Source organism: Erythrolamprus reginae, chromosome 7 (assembly GCF_031021105.1).
Source record: "Erythrolamprus reginae isolate rEryReg1 chromosome 7, rEryReg1.hap1, whole genome shotgun sequence".
NCBI lineage: Eukaryota > Metazoa > Chordata > Lepidosauria > Squamata > Dipsadidae > Erythrolamprus > Erythrolamprus reginae.
In genome coordinates, this window is record NC_091956.1 from 53,755,643 (window position 1) to 53,772,524 (window position 16,882).

At 40.9% G+C, this 16,882-nt stretch overlaps 1 protein-coding gene across 1 annotated transcript in view; it reads left to right on the forward strand.

Annotated features, from left to right (window-relative positions):
* The first annotated feature begins 3,959 nt into the window (after positions 1–3,959).
* CYP4V2 (cytochrome P450 family 4 subfamily V member 2) overlaps positions 3,960–16,882 on the forward strand; it is a 32,233-nt gene continuing 19,310 nt past the window's right edge. The window contains exons 1-3 of the mRNA XM_070757597.1: positions 3,960–4,484; positions 11,846–11,958; positions 16,541–16,626. Of these exons, the coding sequence (XP_070613698.1) occupies positions 4,289–4,484; positions 11,846–11,958; positions 16,541–16,626 (395 nt within the window). The 5' untranslated portion in view covers positions 3,960–4,288. The remainder of the gene's footprint in view (positions 4,485–11,845; positions 11,959–16,540; positions 16,627–16,882) is intronic.

Consider the following 16,882-nt stretch of genomic DNA (forward strand, 5'->3'; position numbering starts at 1 on the left):
ATATTTGTGTGCACAACATGTGCATGTATGTACACATAGCTGTCACTAACCAACAGGCAGAATAATGCTAATGCAACCAGGGCCGCCGATAGGGGGGTATTACTGGTACTGGTGTACCGGGCCCGGCCATGAGGGGGCCCCGGTTTTGCGCGCCGTCGCACATGCGCAGTACCGGCCCTCTCTTGCCGGCTGCCTGTCTCACCAACGAAAAAGGCGGGCCCTCTGGCCCTCGCGAGGCAGGACTCGAAGAAGCCCCGACAGAGCCTTAGGCAGCGCGGTCCTCCAGTCCCAGAGCGTGCGGCGAAGGTAGGAGCCCCTTCGGGGTGGCGGTTGCAACTTGCGCTTGTGTTAAATTTTGTTTCTTTCCTAAGCAGCCTTCTGTGTAAAAAAATCCATTTGAGAACGAGTCGTTCCCAAATGGATTTTTTTATACAGAAGGCTGCTTAGGAAAGAAACAAAATTTAACACAAGCGCAAGTTGTAGGCTTCGCAAGCGTGCGCCAGCGTCCCCCAAAAGGCCCCCCGTGCACCCTTTTCCAAGGGCGCGCCGCGCGCACGAAGCCGCGGCCGCCCCCGCCTGCCACCTCCCCCACGCCTCTAGCCCCTTCGCGCCCCCGTGGCTACTCGCCGCTGCCCTCGCCTCGCCCGCCCGTCCGCCTCTCTTCCCTGCGGGCATTCTCACAGCGGGGGCCACCGCGCTCTCTCCATCTCCCTGCTAGCCTGCCCGGAGCATTCAAAGTAAGAGCGGTTTTTCTTACTTTGAATTTTCCGGGCAGCAGGGGGGTGGAGAGAGCGCGCGTCAGCCCACGCGCCCGACATTCCAGGCGCCGTCCCCTGACCCCGGTTTCCTGGATTCCTGGTGGCGGCGACCGAGCCCTGACCAGCGGGCTCCCGACCGAGCCCTGCGGCGGGAACGAAGCGAGTGGGGCGCTCCCCGCCCGGCTGCGGCTCTTGTAACTCGGCCCGGGATGGGTGTGACTCTACGGGCTGCCCTCGTCGGGGAAAGAGAGGGGAGGGGAAGAGAGGGCCAGGAGGACACAGAAGGGAAGGAAGGAAGGAAAAATAGGGAGGGAAGGAAGGGAAAGACGGAGGGGAAGGAAGGGGAACAGGGAGGAGAAGGAAACAGGAAGAAGAGATAGGTTGGTTGGAATGAAGGAAGAAGGGAAAGAAGGAGAAAGGGGAAGGGAAGGAAGGAAAGGAAAAGAGGGAGGGGGGGAAAGGAAGGAAGGAGAGATAGGTTGATTGTAATTGAAAATTACAATTGAAAGTAATTGAAAATTACTTTTGCCAGCCTCCGGAGAACGAGAGAGAGTGAGAGCCACGACAGAACAAGATAGAGAGAAAGTGAGAGAGAGAGAGAGAGAGAGAGAGAGAGAGAGGGAAATAGGGGGAGAGAAAGAGATAGCAAGAGAAAGAGAACGAGAGAGAGAGAAAGAAAACAAGAGAGGGAAAGTGAGAAAAAGAGAGAGAGAGAGAAAGAGGGGGAGAGATAGAGAAAGAGAGAGAAAGAAAAGAGAGAGATCAGAGAGGAAGGAAGAGTGAGAGAGAGGAAGAAAGCAAGATAGAGAAAGAGAGAAAGAAAGAGAGAGAGATGAGAGAGGAAGGAAGAGAGTGAGAGAGGAAGAAGGCAAGATAGAGAAAGAGAGAGAGAGAAAGAAAGAAAGAAAGAGAGAGGGGGGAAGAAAGCAAGATAGAGAAAGAGAGAGAGAGAAATGAGAGAGAGAGAAATGAGAGAGGAAGGAAGAGAGTGAGAGAGAGGAAGGAAGCAAGACAGAGAAAGAGAGAGAGAGAAGGAAAGAAAGAAAGAAAGAGATGAGAGAGGAAGGAAGAGAGTAAGAGAGAGGAAGAAAGCAAGATAGAGAAAGAAAGAAAGAAAGAGATGAGAGAGGAAGGGAGTGAGAGAAAGAAAGAGAAAGAAAGAAAGAGATGAGAGAGGAAGGAAGAGAGTGAAAGAGAGGAAGAAAGAGAGAGAGAGAAGAGTGGAAGGAAGCGAGAGAGATATGATAGAAAAAAGGGGAGAAAAAAAGAGAAATGAGAAAATGATTGAGGCAGAGAATGACAGAAAAAAGAGAGAAACAGAGAGAGAAGTGATTCTTGATTTAAAGCATATGGTAAAAGCACTTAAATAATAACAGAGAAAAAAACCCAGCCCTCACCTGTTTTTATTAATAGTTTTGCTGGTTGTTTTAGTTTTAATAGTAATGGATTTTGGTTTTTAAAAATTATTATTGACAAAATTGAACGGGTCCAAAGACGGGCTACAAGAATGGTGGAAGGTCTTAAGCATAAAACGTATCAGGAAAGACTTCATGAACTCAATCTGTATAGTCTGGAGGACAGAAGGAAAAGGGGGGACATGATCGAAACATTTAAATATGTTAAAGGGTTAAATAAGGTCCAGGAGAGAAGTGTTTTTAATAGGAAAGTGAACGCAAGGACAAGGGGACACAATCTGAAGTTAGTTGGGGGAAAGATCAAAAGCAACCTGAGAAAACATTATTTCACTGAAAGAGTAGTAGATGCTTGGAACAAACTTCCAGCAGACGTGGTTGGTAAATCCACAGTATCTGAATTTAAACATGCCTGGGATAAACATATATCCATCCTAAGATAAAATACAGGAAATAGTATAAGGGCAGACTAGATGGAACATGAGGTCTTTTTCTGCCATCAGTCTTCTATGTTTCTATGTTTCTATTAATTTCTTTTAATAAAAAAGAAGGGATTTATTTATTTATTTATTTTTTATTTCTATGTCACCCAGTCCCAAGTTTTTCCTTATTTCCAGATTGCATTTCTTCTTGGTGAGGTTCCGCCCATTGCTTCTTGTACTACCTTCAGGTGGCATGGAGAATAAATAGATGCCATCTGCTCTGTGGCAGCCCTTTAAGGATTGGGAAACTACTATTATATTCCCCCCTCAGTTTTCTATTTATTGAGTTAAACATACTCATTCTCTTAGCCCTTGTTCATAGGATTTAGCCTCTAGGCCAGGGGTGTCAAACTCAATTTCATTGAGGGCCACTTCAGGGCTGTGTTTGACCTCAGAGGGCCGGGGGAGGGCTTGCCCAGGGTGTGTGGCCATGGTGGGCATGGCACCGGATTTGGGGGGCAGTAGTTTTAAAATGGCCGGGGGGGGGCAGACACTTAGGCTGTATGGGGCCCCAAAATTCCTGATGGCGGCCCTGAATGCAACTACCACAGGTGCAGAGGGAGCTGGGCTACCCCCTAGAACAAAACAAAACAAGATCTCCTCTGTAAAGCTTCAACCTTCACTCCTCTTCTCACAACCTTACTCCGCCAGACTTGAAATTCTTTGATTAGACAACTTACAACTCAGTCGTCTCCGTTCCAACTTAACTATAGTTCAGAAAATCATATACCAAAATGTCCTACCTGTTAGCGGCTACTTCCCCTTCAACCGCAACAACACATGAGCACGTAATAGATTTAAACTAAATGTCAACCGCTCCAAACTAGACTGCAAAAAGTATGACTTCAGCAATAGAGTGATCAATGCCTGGGATGCACTACCTGATTCTGTGGTTTCTACTCCTAACCCCAAAATCTTTAACCTTAGACAACTGACCTCTCCCCCTTTCTAAGAGGTCTATAAGGGGCGTGCATAAGTGTACCATTGTTCCTACCGTCCCTCTCCTACTGTCCTATTGTCTTCTATCACTATTTTTATCATTACTTATCTAATGTTTTATTTGTACAAATTATCATCCTATAATTGTTTGATAAACAAAACAAAATAAAATAAACGCTCCGGGTGGAAGGTAGCAAAGCAGGAAAACCTGAACCCTCGGGTGAGGGAGGTTGATTTGTAACGACGGTTTGGAGCGAGAGGAAGGGTGCTTCTCAGTTTCTGCCCTCTGGAGTTGGCAAGTCAGGAAAGGAAAGCGGCCGGCCTACCGATTAGTATCTGCTTACACGCCGCAGCGCGAGTTAAGGCTTGGGTATGATTGGGAGCTGGAAAGGGCGGGAGTCTTGGCTCTACTCCCCTCCACCACCACTCCGCCGTCGCCGCTCCCCTTTTATCCGTTTCTCGCAACCGTCTTCGGGTTACATAAATCGCAGCGTCCCGCCTCAGGTTTCCGCATTTCCACGGCCGACCGAGAGATCCGGCTGGGGCTTTTCCTCGCCTTCCCCCTTCCCGGTTTTTGCTCTTTCTGCCGCTCTCGAAGCCTTCGCGGGGCTGTTGATCTCCGATCGGCCGTTCGGAAAAACCACCTCATTCGTTTAGCGCGCAAAGTCAACTTTTAAGCAAGCGGAGTGACTGACGGATGGCCCTGGTCGGCGGGGGGTTGTTTTTCGGGTGGGTGGTTGGAGCCACCTCGGCCTTAGCTCTGCTGGCCGCCGCCGTCACCTTCTTGGCGCTGCGCAACTATCGGAAATGGAAAGAGATGGAGGCCATCCCGGAGATCAGACCCTGGTATCCCATCCTGGGGAACTCTCTGCTCATGGATAGCGACGGCGAAGGTAAACATTTCTCGCCCTTTTCTTCCAAAGGGTCTGAGGCGAGGCGAGGCGCAGCGCTTCAGGTCCCAAACTTATTCCAGTGCTTATTCCAGTCAGCTGGTGGGCGCCGCAAGGGGACCAGGCGGTGGCGGAGGCTGAAGCAAGCGCGGAACTGCTTGGACCGAAACGAAAGTTTGGAAATTTTGTTACAGTGGAAAACGGGAGAGAAAATGCAGAGCTTACATAAAATTAGATGTTAAAAACGTTTAAATTAGATGCATTACCTGACTGTGGTTTCTACTCCTAACCCCAAAACCTTTAACCTTAGATTGTCTAGATTGTCTTGGGGAAAATATCAGAAGCAAAGTGAGAAAATATTATTTTACTGAAAGAGTAGGAGATGCTTGGAACAAACTTCCAGCAGACGTGGTTGGTAAATCCACAGTAACTGAATTTAAACATGCCTGGGATAAACATATATCCATCCTAAGATAAAATACAGGAAATAGTATAAGGGCAGACTAGATGGACCATGAGGTCTTTTTCTGCCATCAATCTTCTATGTTTCTATATCTACAATTGACCTCTCCCCCTTTCTAAGAGGTCTGTAAGGGGCGTGCATAAACGCACCATTGTGCCTACCGCCCCTGTCCTACTGTTCTATTGTCTTCTATCATTACTTTATATCATTACTTTTCTAATGTTTTATTTATACAAATTACCATCCTATAATTGTCTGACAATATATATAAATAAAAATAAATAAAAAATAAATGCGACGTATACCCAAGGTTGGTAAAATGAGGGTCCAGATAACATGTTGGGGCAATAGGCTTACTCTCTGTAAACTGCTTAGAGAGAGCTGTAAAGCACTGCAAAGCAGAATATAAGTCTAACTGCTATTGCTATTTCATGATGAATTATTTTGCACGTTAGAAGAAAACCGAAAAGTCAGGATTAAAGCTACTTGCCATTCCATATCTGTATCTCCATTCAACATCCCTATCCCTAGTAGATTGAGATTCTGCTATGATTTTAATCACTGAAGGAAAGTGAGGACAACTGTTCTGTAGTGCACTTTCCATCATTCTTTATATTCAAAACCAGGGCACTTTACACATGAGGATACGAAAGTTCAGGTAGATAGATATATCTATCTTGAAGCGGAAAAGCTGGTGACCCAAACAAAGGGACAAATTCATGGCAGGGAGGGAACTAAAAGTGATTTCTTTTTAATGAGCATTAGATGTCATGGGATTTAGTTAGTTGACATTACCAGCGTCATAAAAGAGACAAGCTTACTCCTATTATGAATGCACGTAGAAGTGTATACATCTACAATATATAGAGAATGTATGTTACAGTTAAATGCCAAACAAACGACATTTCACATTTTCAAAAATCATACATCTCTATCAGTCATAACTGGTATAGCAAAAGTACCTAAAATAAAAAATAATTCTGTATTAATTTTTAGTTCAGTTTCATAGACTGTCGAATCAAATCTAGTTTCTAGCAATGGAGTCAGAGAAGAAAAATTTGATTTTCCAGAAGGGGCAGCAACGCCTGCTAGTATTGAGGGGAGAGTGCCACCCAGAAACTGGCTCGCAGGACAACCACCCCCTCTTCCCACTCTGTTCCCACTGCTGGGCAATCCCATGTGAAGAAGGGGGCTAGCAGAGAGGGGAGAGTGCAAGTTTGCTGCTTCTGGGACTATAAACTGTTATTCATATCAAAATTAAAGTGATCAGTATGTAGCTTTATTTCTCCTTTCATCGGTTTTTATTGAGACATTAATAGAGCTCAAAGAATGCTTCTCAAAATGAAACCTGCCTTACTATACAGCTTTGTATAATGTAAATAAAAAGATTTGTTCAATGTATGTCACAAGGTAACTAGGAAAGAACTCAAAGTTTGCTTTAAAGTCAATAGTAGATTCAAGTAAAGCAGACTTTCACTAGCCTATGTATTTTCCAAGTAAGGGTTGATCTAAAGTTGTTGCTCTTTTCTCTTTAAATATTATCACCCCCTAGTCAGATATGCAATTTGACTTGTAAACACTTTGCTTCTAGATTATTTAGCACTACTTGGAGACCAGTGGGGCAATAGCTATTAAGAATTTAATTTACATCTTTGAAGCAAGTTACTTGATTAATAAAATAAAATATTCAGATTTCTCATCTGTACAATTTAATAATATCTCATTAGATGAACTCTTTATTACCATTTTTTCTTCACCTGCTTATCAGTGTCTATCCTCCATCTGAACTATGCTAATGAACTACACTAGAAACAAATTGCAAAGTAATTCAACAAAATTGGAGATATGAAGGGAATGTTTCATGCAAAGATGTGCATGATAAGGGAGCAAAATATTTAACAGAGACAGAAGAGATTAAGAAAAAATGGCAAAATTATATACAAGAGCAAGCTTAATGTTCCTGATAACCACGATGGGGTAGTTACTGATCTCGAGCCAGACATCCTAGAACAGTGATGTCGAACCTTTTTTCCCTCAGGTGCCAAAAGAGCATGTGTGTATGGTATCGTGCATGCGCAAGTGCCCACACCCATAATTCAATGCCTGGGGAGGGGAAAAACAGCTTCCTTCCACTCTCCAGTGGCCCTCTGGAGGCCTGTTTCCCAACTTCTGGTGGGCCCACTAAGCTTGTGTTTTGCCCTCCTCAGACTCCAAAGGCTTCCCTGGAGCTGAAGGAGGGTAAAAATGCCCTCCTCCATCCTCTCGGAGGCTCTCTGGAAGCCAAAAATGCCCTCCCAGAGCCTCTGTATGAGCCAAAAATCAGCTGGCTGGTACACGCATGCACATTGGAGCTGAGTAGGGCAGCACCCTGTTAAAAGTGGCTTTCCCCAAGACAGCGTACTAGAACCTACTCTTTTCATTCTCTACATCAACAACCTCTGTGATCATATCACAAGCAACTGTGTTCTTTTCGCCTACGATGTAAAACACCACGGATAACACATCTACACTCCAAAAAGACCTCAACTTTGTCTCAGATTGGTCTAACATCTGGCAACTTCAAATATCAACCAACAAATGCTCTACCCTCCACATCGGCAAAAAGAATCCGAACCTCATGTATAAGCTGCATAAACAAAATCTCACGGCCAATCCCCACTCAGTAAAAGACCTTGGAATACTAATATCAAATGACCTAAGTGCCAAAGCCCACTGCAACAATATCACCAAAAAGGCTTCTAGATTTGTTAACCTAATCCTACGTAGCTTCTGCTCCAGCAATCTCACACTACTCACCAGAGCCTAGAAAACTTTTGCCAGACCCATCCTTGAATACAGCTCATCTGTCCAGAACCCATACCACAGCTCAGACATCAACACCCTTGAAAATGCCCAAAGATACTTCTCCAGAAGAGCCCTTCCACTCCTCCACTCGAAACAATACCCTACGAAAGTAGACTAACAATCTTGGGTCTAGAAAGCTTAGAACTACGACGCCTAAAACACGATCTAAGTATTGCCCACAAGATCATATGCTGCAACGTCCTGCTTGTCAATGACTACTTCAGTTTCAACCGCAACAACACAAGAGCACGCAACAGATTCAAACTTAATATTAACTGCTCCAAACTTGACTGTAAAAAATATGACTTTAGCAATAGAGGTGACGAAGCGTGGAAATCATTACTGGACTCAGTAGTGTCAACCCGTAACCCCCAACATTTTTCCCTTAGACTATCCACGATTGACCTCTCCAGGTTCCTAAGAAATCAGTAAGGGTCGTACATAAGTGCACTAGTGTGCCTTCCATCCCCTGTCCAATTGTCACTCCTTCATCTCATATATCTTTTCTTCCTTTCATATATCTTTTCTTCCTTTCATATATCTTCTCCTCTATTTTTATATCTTTTCTTCTATCCTTTTCGTTATATATATTACTACATGTCTATTCTCTTCAATGTGTATTGTGTATTGGACAAAATAAATAAATAAATACAATAAATAAATAAACATCTCGCTTGCCAGCAGATATGGCTCCGCGTGTCACCTGTGGCACCCATGCCATAGGTTCGCCATCGCTGTCCCAGAATATGAAGTCAAATAGGCCTTAGGAAACCTGACAACAGTAAAGCTAGTGGAGGTAGCAGTATTCTAGTGGAGCTATTCAAAATCTTAAAAGACAACGTAGTAAAAGTGCTACACTCAATTTGCCAGCAAATTTTGAAAATTCAACAGTGACCACAGGATTGGAAAAGGTCACTTTACATTCCAATTGCAAAGAAAGGCAATGGCAAAGAATGTTCAAACTATCACAACATTGCACTCATTTCATATGCCAGTAAAGTTGTGCTTAAAATCCTACAAGCTAGGCTCCAGCAGTATGTGGATTAATAAATACCAAAAGTACAGGCAGGATTTCGAAGAAGCAGAGGAAATAGAGATCAAATAGAACTAAGACGCCTTAAACAAGATCTAAGTATTGCCCACAAGATCATATGCTGCAACGTCCTGCCTGTCGGCGACTACTTCAGCTTCAACCACAACAACACAAGAGCACACAACAGATTTAAACTTAATATTAACCGCTCCAAACTTGACTGTAAAAAATATGACTTCAGTAACTGAGTTGTCGAAGCGTGGAACTCATTACCTGACTCCATAGTGTCATCCCCAAACCCCCAACAATTTATCCTTAGATTATCTACGGTTGACCTATCCAGATTCCTAAGAGGTCAGTAAGGGGCGAGTACAAGTGGACTAGAGTGCCTTCTGTCCCCTGTCCTATTGCTCTCCTATATCTCCTATACCTTTCTTCTGTTTCTATATCTCTTCTACTCTTTCATTGATATGTTCTATTACTATATCTTCTTTTCTATTCTTTCTTAGATATATTTTACTATGAGTATCTCCTCTATAACCTTCATCATGTATTTTACTATGTGTGTATATATATATATAAACCCACTAAAACCCTCATTGTGTATTGGACAAAATAAATAGATAGATAGACAGACAGACAGGATAGATATATAGATGATAGATAGGTAGTTAGTTAGTTAGTTAGTTAGATAGATAGATAGATAGATAGATAGATAGATAGATAGATAGATAGATAGATAGATAGATAGATAGATAGGCAACACATGCTGCATCATGGAGTTCCAGAACAACATTTGCTTCATTTACTGTGCTAAAGTCTTTGATTGTGTGGATCACAACAAATTGTAGCATGTTCTTAGAGATGGGAGCACCAGACCACCTTATTTGTCTTTTGAGTAACCTATACAGTATAAGGGTCAAGAAGTAACACTGAGAACTGGACATAGAACCACTGATTGGTTCAAAATTGGGAAAGGAATCCAGCAAGGCTGTATACTGCTGCCCTGTATTTAACTTATATGCAGAGCACATCATGAGAAAGGCAGGGCTAGATGAATCAAAAATTGGAATTAAGATTACCAGGAGAAATATCAACAACTTCAGCTATGCAGATGATACCACTATAATGGCAGAAAGTGAAGAGGAACTAAAGAGCCTGTTGATGTGGGTGAAGAAGGAGAATGAAAAAGTTGACTTGAAACTCACCATTAGTATGCTAATTATTTTGATGGGCTCTTTGAGCGCAGTATGGAGAATTTGCAATTATTCCAAAGTAGTGACAGATTTTATTTTCCTGCCTCCAAGATCACCTTAGATAGGGACTGCAGTCAAGAAATTAAAAGATGCTTGCTCCTGGGGAGGAAAGCTATGGCAAATCTAGACAGCATATTAAAAAGCAGAGAGATTATCCTGCCAACAAATGTGTTTATAGTCAAGGCTATGGTTTTCCCAGTTGCAATGTATGGTTGTGAAAACTGGACTATAAGGAAGGCTGAGGACCAAAGAATTGAGGTCTATGAACTATGGTGCTGGAGAAGACTCCTGCGAGTCCCTTGGACTGGCAGGTGATCAAACCGGTCAGTCCTAGAAGAGATCAACCATGACTGCTCTTTAGAAGGCCAGATACTGAAGACGAAACTCAAATACTTTGGCCACCTAATGAGAAGGAAGGACTCACTGGAAAAGAGCCTTATGCTGGGAAAGATTGAGGGCAAAAGTAGGGGATGACAGAGAATGAGGTGGCTAGATGGAGTCACCGAACCAGTTGGTGTGAGCTTAAATGGACTCCAGAGAATGAAAAAGGCAGGAAGGCTTGGGGTCACTATGAGTCGGAAATGACTTTGCAACTAACAACAAGTAACGAATCAGAGAAAGCCCTAGTTTGCCAAAAGAAAAAGGAAAGCAGCTCTTAGTGAGATGATTTGCCTGGTTAGGGAGATCCCTCTTTTTCCTGCCTCTCTTCTTAATCCTTCCTTCCTTCTTTCCTCCCTTCCTCCCTCCCCCCTCCCTTCTTTCTTTCCTTCCTTCCTTCCTTCTCTTTAAAATATTCATTATCAACTAAGATAAATAATTTTAGATTGGATAAATTTACTTATTTCTTAAACATCTGTCATTGCCAAGTCTTAAGACATCTACTGAAAATTCAATTTGCAAAGATTAATGATAAAATTTAAAGCACTGGAATTGAAGTTCCCAAGAAGCATTTTAGCCACCCTTTTGTTGACTTGGTGGGATCACAAGACACCGTTGTGTCTGTTTCATACTTTTGTACCAGTGGCTGTGTTTTGCAATTAAACTTCATGAAAATTTATTTTGGTTTGAGATCCAATCCATGTTTAATTCTGATTGGTAATATTAATAACAGACTAATTTCAGAGCATAGTTATTTTGAGAACTAAAGAAACAGTTTAACTGGGAACAATAGTGAATGTTTGTGGTATATTTGAACATAATCTGCAAAGCAAAGTAAAAATTGCAAAGTTAGCAGCTCTCTCAGTTTGAGATAAATCCTGTATATTCTTTATAGTACTACTGTATACTCAAAGTACTATATTCAAATTACTTTTTCCAAACACTACAGCATTGAAAATACTTTATTAATTGAGACTCAGCATATCACATATTTTGGCTAAATTAACTACACTTAAGAATGCCATTAAAACATAGTTATTATGAAATAAATAAGTCCAATAAGCTATATGTCCAATAAATAAATAATAAATAATTATCACAATTAACATCTCACAGAACAACTTTAAGATTAAGAGCTGCATTTGGAGAATAGGAAGGAATATATTTCAGGGTTGTCTTGTCTGAGTTTGCTAAATCAGCACAATACAATTTTTAAGAAAACTCCTTAACCTTGTTTTTCTTTTAAAAAATTGTTTTTCTGAAAAATTATATCATGGTGATTTAGCAATCCTTATCTTTGTCTGATGAGAATGTAAAGATGTAATTGTTTTATTCAAATCAACAGTGACAAATAAACATGTTATTTGTAAACTGAATGTATATTTTCCAGGTTTCTGGAAGCAAGTAATTCAGTATACAGAAGAGTTTCGCTATGTACCACTGTTAAAACTTTGGATAGGACCATCCCCTTATATGATCTTATATCACCAAGAGACTGTAGAGGTGAGTTCCTTTTCATTCTCGTTGTTTAAAAAAGAGTTTATTGAATTTAAATAGTTAAATTCAATGGATATTTATTTATCCATTCTCAATGGATATTTATTTATTTTTATTTAATTATTTGGTTTGTCAAGTATGTATTGGTGGTATATAAAGATATAACAATATATATATGATATTAGTAAAAGAGAAACATTAGGACAGTTGACGGAAGGCACACTGGTGCACTCAGAGAAATCTTACAGGTAAGGATGCTGGCCAGTATTTTGACTCTCTTGACAACCTCCTGATAGAAATACCTGCCAAGTCTCTGTTTAGAAAATTATTGTGAAATCCTATTTGCCCCTTTCTAGAAACAATTGTATTTAATAGGCAAATGGGTAAGTATATATGGGGTTACATCTTTAATAGGGCAAAGAACCCTGAATTAGCATGAAACTGTGGGAATGCAACTTCTGGGTTCTTTTAAAACTTGGGATATTAGTCCAAAAATAATAATTTAACAATTCTAAAATACATATGGATTGAGTGCGCATGCACGCATGCATACACACACACACTGGATGATATCAGGTTAAATGGCCAATGTCATTTTTCACTGACAGAAAATAAACCACATAGGTGTTCTGTCTGGGTCCCCCCAGACGCCAACACCAACCAAAAAGAGTATCCAGACACACTGGTAAAAAGCAAAGGCAGTTTATATAATTGAAAGCAAACACAGGTAACAAAAACTGTTCTTACAGACAGGAACACTATGAAGCTTCACAGAGGTTTCACGAAGGCCAGGCAATAAAACAGGATTCTTGCTGGCAAAAACAACGCTGGAGATAATAAAACCCACGCCTCCCCCAAGTCTTCTAGACTTCTAGGCCACAAGCCAAGATCAGAGACGCCAAGAATCGAAGCAAGGTCACAGGACTCCCAGTTGATAACTCTCCACAAGACTGTAAGGGCGGGCCTTCCTTTTCAACCCTGCTGAGGAGAACCACACCCAAACCCAGCTGTTGCCAATTCAGGGATGGAAATACCTTTCTAATTGGCCCCGTCTTTGAGCTGCACGTAGCTGCCTCATGTCTATTATAGCTTGTGCGTCTTCATCCAATGAATCCAGGCTACTAGCTGGGGAGAGCCCCCCCCCCCCGGGGTCTCAGGCTGCTCTCCCTCCTCCTCTTCCTGACGTTCCTCTCCCCCGTCTGCCTGGTCCTCCCCCTCCTGTTCACTGTCCTCCTCCTCTGGGCCTGGATCCGGCAGAGCTCCAGCTGGTCCCTGAGGAGCCTCAGGCTGAATCACAACACATAGGTTTTATAAAAAAATGTTATTACATAATAGCAAAACTAAATAGCCTGTTTTATACGACAAATTATAAATGACATCAATTAATAATACAATTCTTCAAGTCGTAAAGCCTGGGTTGATTGTCAACATGGCAGAAATGAGATATCCATGGGTTGCAATGGGTCGGACGTGACTTTGCAACTAACAACAACAGCAAGAACACATAAAGTTGGGAGGAATGCATATATGTGATTGTCAATAAAGTGTGTTGGGGAGAATGATTATTATGGAGGGACCATTTAACACATCCTCATGACTGAATGCTTAAGAGTAAGCCTCATAATACGGTAGGCATATTTTTTGCATTCCTAATATCCATTATCAGAAGCAACCTGCCTGTACATATCAAAGATACAATGCAGGATGTGGCCTTAAAGATAGAAATCATGTCAATGCATAAGCAATGTCCTTTGAGGCAGTGCATGATTACACTATCTTCTATGCTGCCCTGGAAAAGTTAATATTTCAGGTTTTTCCCAATGAAGCCTTTTTACATGATGGGATGGAAGTGGGCCCTCTTGTGCTATCCAAAAACAACACATAAGTGTATGGAAGAATTTGAGGAACATATTCATACCAGGAATTGAAATATGAATTCACTATTTTTTTTTTACTCTTACTATATTTCCAAACCTAGTCCATTTCACAGGTGAAATCCAGCAGGTTCTCACAGGCAGCAGTAATTTTGAGTAGTTTGGAAAACAGTAGCAGAAATTTTGAGTAGTTCAGAGAACTGGCAAATACCACCTCTGGCTGGCCCTAGAGTGGGGTAGAATGGAGATTTTGAAATATCCTTCCCCTGCCATGCCCACCAATTCCAGCCGCACCATGCTCAGGAAGCCACACTCACAGAACCTGTAGTAAAATTACAGTAATTGGATTTCACCACTGGTCCATTTGTATAGCAGATGATTCAGATTACAACATGGCTCTAATAAATTGGCTAAATTGTACAAATAGTGTATCCCCTGCCTTATTACCCAGTTTTATTATGAAAGCGGTTTGGCATAAATGGAATGCATTTACAAAATTAAACATTCATCAATATAAATTAAAACTGCTGCAGGTAACAATAAACTATTAAGATGCAAGGAAAACAGATGCATCTTAATTGTGCTCCCAAAGAAGAAGAAAAATGGCTTCAAAAAGCAATTTCCCAGGCAGCAAACTCCACAGCTGGGTTGTTTTGCTAAATACTCCTCTTAGGTCTCAGAAAAGGTAACTGCCAACATCAATAGCTTCTTCAGAAGGTTCACACTCTAATAAAATGGCTTTATAACATATGATGTAATATTTTAATAAGCCTTAATCTATTAGGTATTCAAAAGCTAAAACTAACCATTTATGATCAACAATCACACCCATGCTGTGAAACTACCAGTACTTCATCAGCATAGATTTAAACTCCTTCCAAAACAAATATAACCACATGGAGAGATAAATTGGGTAACCACAGCCAGCATGTATGCAAAGCATTGTTAATTGCTGGGACTTTGCCAGACTAATCTGACTTTGCCAGGCTAATAGGATATTGAGACTGTAGAAAGAATGCAGAGAAGAGCAAAAAAGTTGATTAGGAGAATGGAGGCTAAAACATGAAGAACAGCTACAGGAACTGGATACAGTGTTCCCTCGATTTTTGCGGATTCGAACTTCGCGAATAGCCTATACCACGGTTTTTAAAAAAATATTAATTAAAAAACACTTCACGGGGTTTTTTTTCTATACCATGGTTTTTCCCACCCGATGACATCATACGTCATCGCCAAACTAATAATTTTTGCAAATAAATAACAAAAAAATAATTATTGTTAATAAATAATTATGTTTGTAAATATCAGGATCACTAAGTGTCTTTTTCAATGGTGAGTACCAGTAATAATGGTGAGTAAATGGTTGTTAAGGGAATGGGAAATGGTAATTTAGGGGTTTAAAGTGTTAAGGGATACTGTTCATAGCCAAAAATGTGTATTTACTTCCGCATCTCTACTTTGCGGAAATTCGACTTTTGCGGGCGGTCTCAGAATGCATCCCCCACGAAAATTGAGGTAACACTGTATGTCTAATTTAATGAAAAGAAGGACCAGGAAGACCTGATAGCAGTGTTCCAATATCTCAGGGGTTGCCACAATAAAGAGGGAGTCAAACTGTTCTTCAAAGCACTTGAGGTTAGAACAAGAAGCAATGGGTGGTAACTAATAAAGGAGACAAGCAACTTAGAAGTAAGGAGAAATTTCCTAACACTTAGAACAATTAATCAGTGGAACAGCTTGCTTCCAGAAGTTGTGAATGCTCCAACATTGGAAGTTTTTAAGAAGATGTTGGATAACAATTTGTCTGAAACAGTGTAGGCTTTTCTGCCTAAGCAGGGGGTTGGACTAGAAGACCTCCAAGGTCCCTTCCAATTCTGTTATTCTATTCTATTCTATTCTTCCTTGGAGGAGAGACAAAGTTGAGGAATCTAGCATCTCTGATGCTATGGAGCTTTGGAAAGATGGATATTGATTCCATTGCTCCTGCCTCATTCCAATACTGAAATTCTGGATATGGAACAGGAGACAGAATTCTACAGTTTTCTATTGTTAGTTGTACTAAGCAGAATCTCAGCCAAACTTGAATTGAATTTAGATCTCCTGAGAGTCAGTATAGTCCCTCTTTGAAGGAGAATTGGAATAATACTGATCAGCCAGCATAAATCAATCAGACATCTTGAAAATGATCCATTGATTGTGATTATAATTGTTGAAGTTAATGTGTGAATTCTTGTCAAACTAATCTTATTTAATTTTTTGATTAAATCTTTAGTAGGTTATGAAAATACTTTTCATGAGCAAAGCAATTGTCAAAATACTTTTTGATGGTGTGATAAGGCAGTGGATTACAACTTAATGGATACATACTGTCTCCAAAAATTCTGATCAGATTGCAGACCCACATTCTTACTTGTACTATTCAATGTTTTTGTTAATAATTTTGTTGAGCAGGAATAAGAAATGCATATCACATTTACATATAACACAACATTGAATGGAGTAATTAATGTTCTGATTAATGCTAATGCTCCGATATGAGACTAACCTAAAAACAATCAACATGGAATTTGATTTGCCTAATGAAAGCAGGTTATAAATTGTCATATTTTGGGCCATCTGAATTCTGATTTTTCCTTCTATTTCATCAAAAATATAAAGTGATAAAAAAATATCAATTCCTGTTTATTTTAAAGTTATAATACTTTGTATTTCAGATTGTTTTACGTAGCTCAACATTTATTGAGAAATCCTATCTGTATCGATTTCTTCAACCTTGGCTAGGAACAGGACTTCTAACAAGGTGAGACAAAACATAACTCACTACTATGCAGTTAATTAAAGCATGTGGTTTAATCATCTGATGGACCAGTGTCTTGTGGAAATCTTAAGATTTGACTGAGCTATTCGTTCTGTTCCTTAAGTCTTCTTGAAGATGTAAAAACACCAGCACAGAGTTGTCAAACTCAATTTCATTGAGCGCCACATCAGGGGTATGTTTGACTTGGGAGGCCGGGATGATCATGGCCAGGGTGGGCATGGCCACTATGATGTCACTT